At 48.2% G+C, this 845-nt stretch overlaps 1 protein-coding gene across 1 annotated transcript; it reads right to left on the bottom strand.

The window, feature by feature from the left end:
- Window positions 1–230: 230 nt before the first annotated feature.
- PPTG_14988 (hypothetical protein) lies at window positions 231–829 on the bottom strand (the record flags this gene model as incomplete). The annotated part of the gene is made up of 2 exons (XM_008911972.1): window positions 231–491; window positions 644–829. The coding sequence occupies 2 exons, from the start codon at window positions 827–829 to the stop codon at window positions 231–233; spliced, it is 447 nt and encodes a 148-aa protein (XP_008910220.1).
- Window positions 830–845: the final 16 nt, after the last annotated feature.

Below are 845 nucleotides of genomic sequence, written 5' to 3'. Positions count from 1 at the left end.
CCCTCAGCTCCAAGAAGCACTGGACAAGTACAACTCCTGGTGCACTAGGCGCAAAACGAGAGATCTACAATGTTAAATTGTGAAGGCAGATATTAGTAGATTGTCAATAGCAATTTCAACACAATGTGCGTTTAGTACTTTAGAAGCAAAGACATTTGAAGGGGGTAAACCGCGGTGACTACGCGCTTCGTCGATGTATGCTCCAGGTCCTATTTGAATCAACAGCTTCATTAGTAGGAGAATAATAGAGACCGAATTGAACTAATCCAAGTTAGTGCGAGACCTGGGGTGATGGCCGATGTCGTCTTGTTCTCGTTGAGATTGCGTTTCTCGGATGTAGCAAAGCTGGAGAAGAGTGGGCGCTGTGCTTGGACGCCAAAACTCGTGATAACTTGCTCGGGGGCGTATGACCCTGGTGCGACTGTGGTTGGTGTTGAGCCATCGGTACCAAATGCTGACAGACGCTTTGATCTGGTCGTGATAGTCATCGTCTACACAAGCTTCAAAAGTGAGAACAAAACTTGCTTGTCCCTCCCGAAACAGCTCAATACATGCTCGGCTTCAAATATATCCGCGATTCCACTAAATTGGGATGGCATGCATTGTATTGCTTTCGTTTTGATTTTCTACGCGATATCAAGACCTGCGAGCGGTTCACATAGCCGACGAGCGAGATCTGGACGATACGTGGCCAACTTGGTCTGAAGTAAAGCAATCTCATCCAGCAATTGCCGCAACGACACTCCTGAACGAGAACGATGCGGATCGGCGCAAAGGATTCGACCGGATACTGGGGCCGCTGCTGAGCGTCCATGTGAACGGAGCTCATACTTGGCTAGTTCTTT

This window comes from Phytophthora parasitica, assembly GCF_000247585.1.
Source record: "Phytophthora parasitica INRA-310 unplaced genomic scaffold supercont2.44, whole genome shotgun sequence".
NCBI lineage: Eukaryota > Oomycota > Peronosporomycetes > Peronosporales > Peronosporaceae > Phytophthora > Phytophthora nicotianae.
The sequence above is the reverse complement of the archived record's forward strand: the minus strand, read 5'-3'. Positions and strand labels throughout refer to the sequence as shown.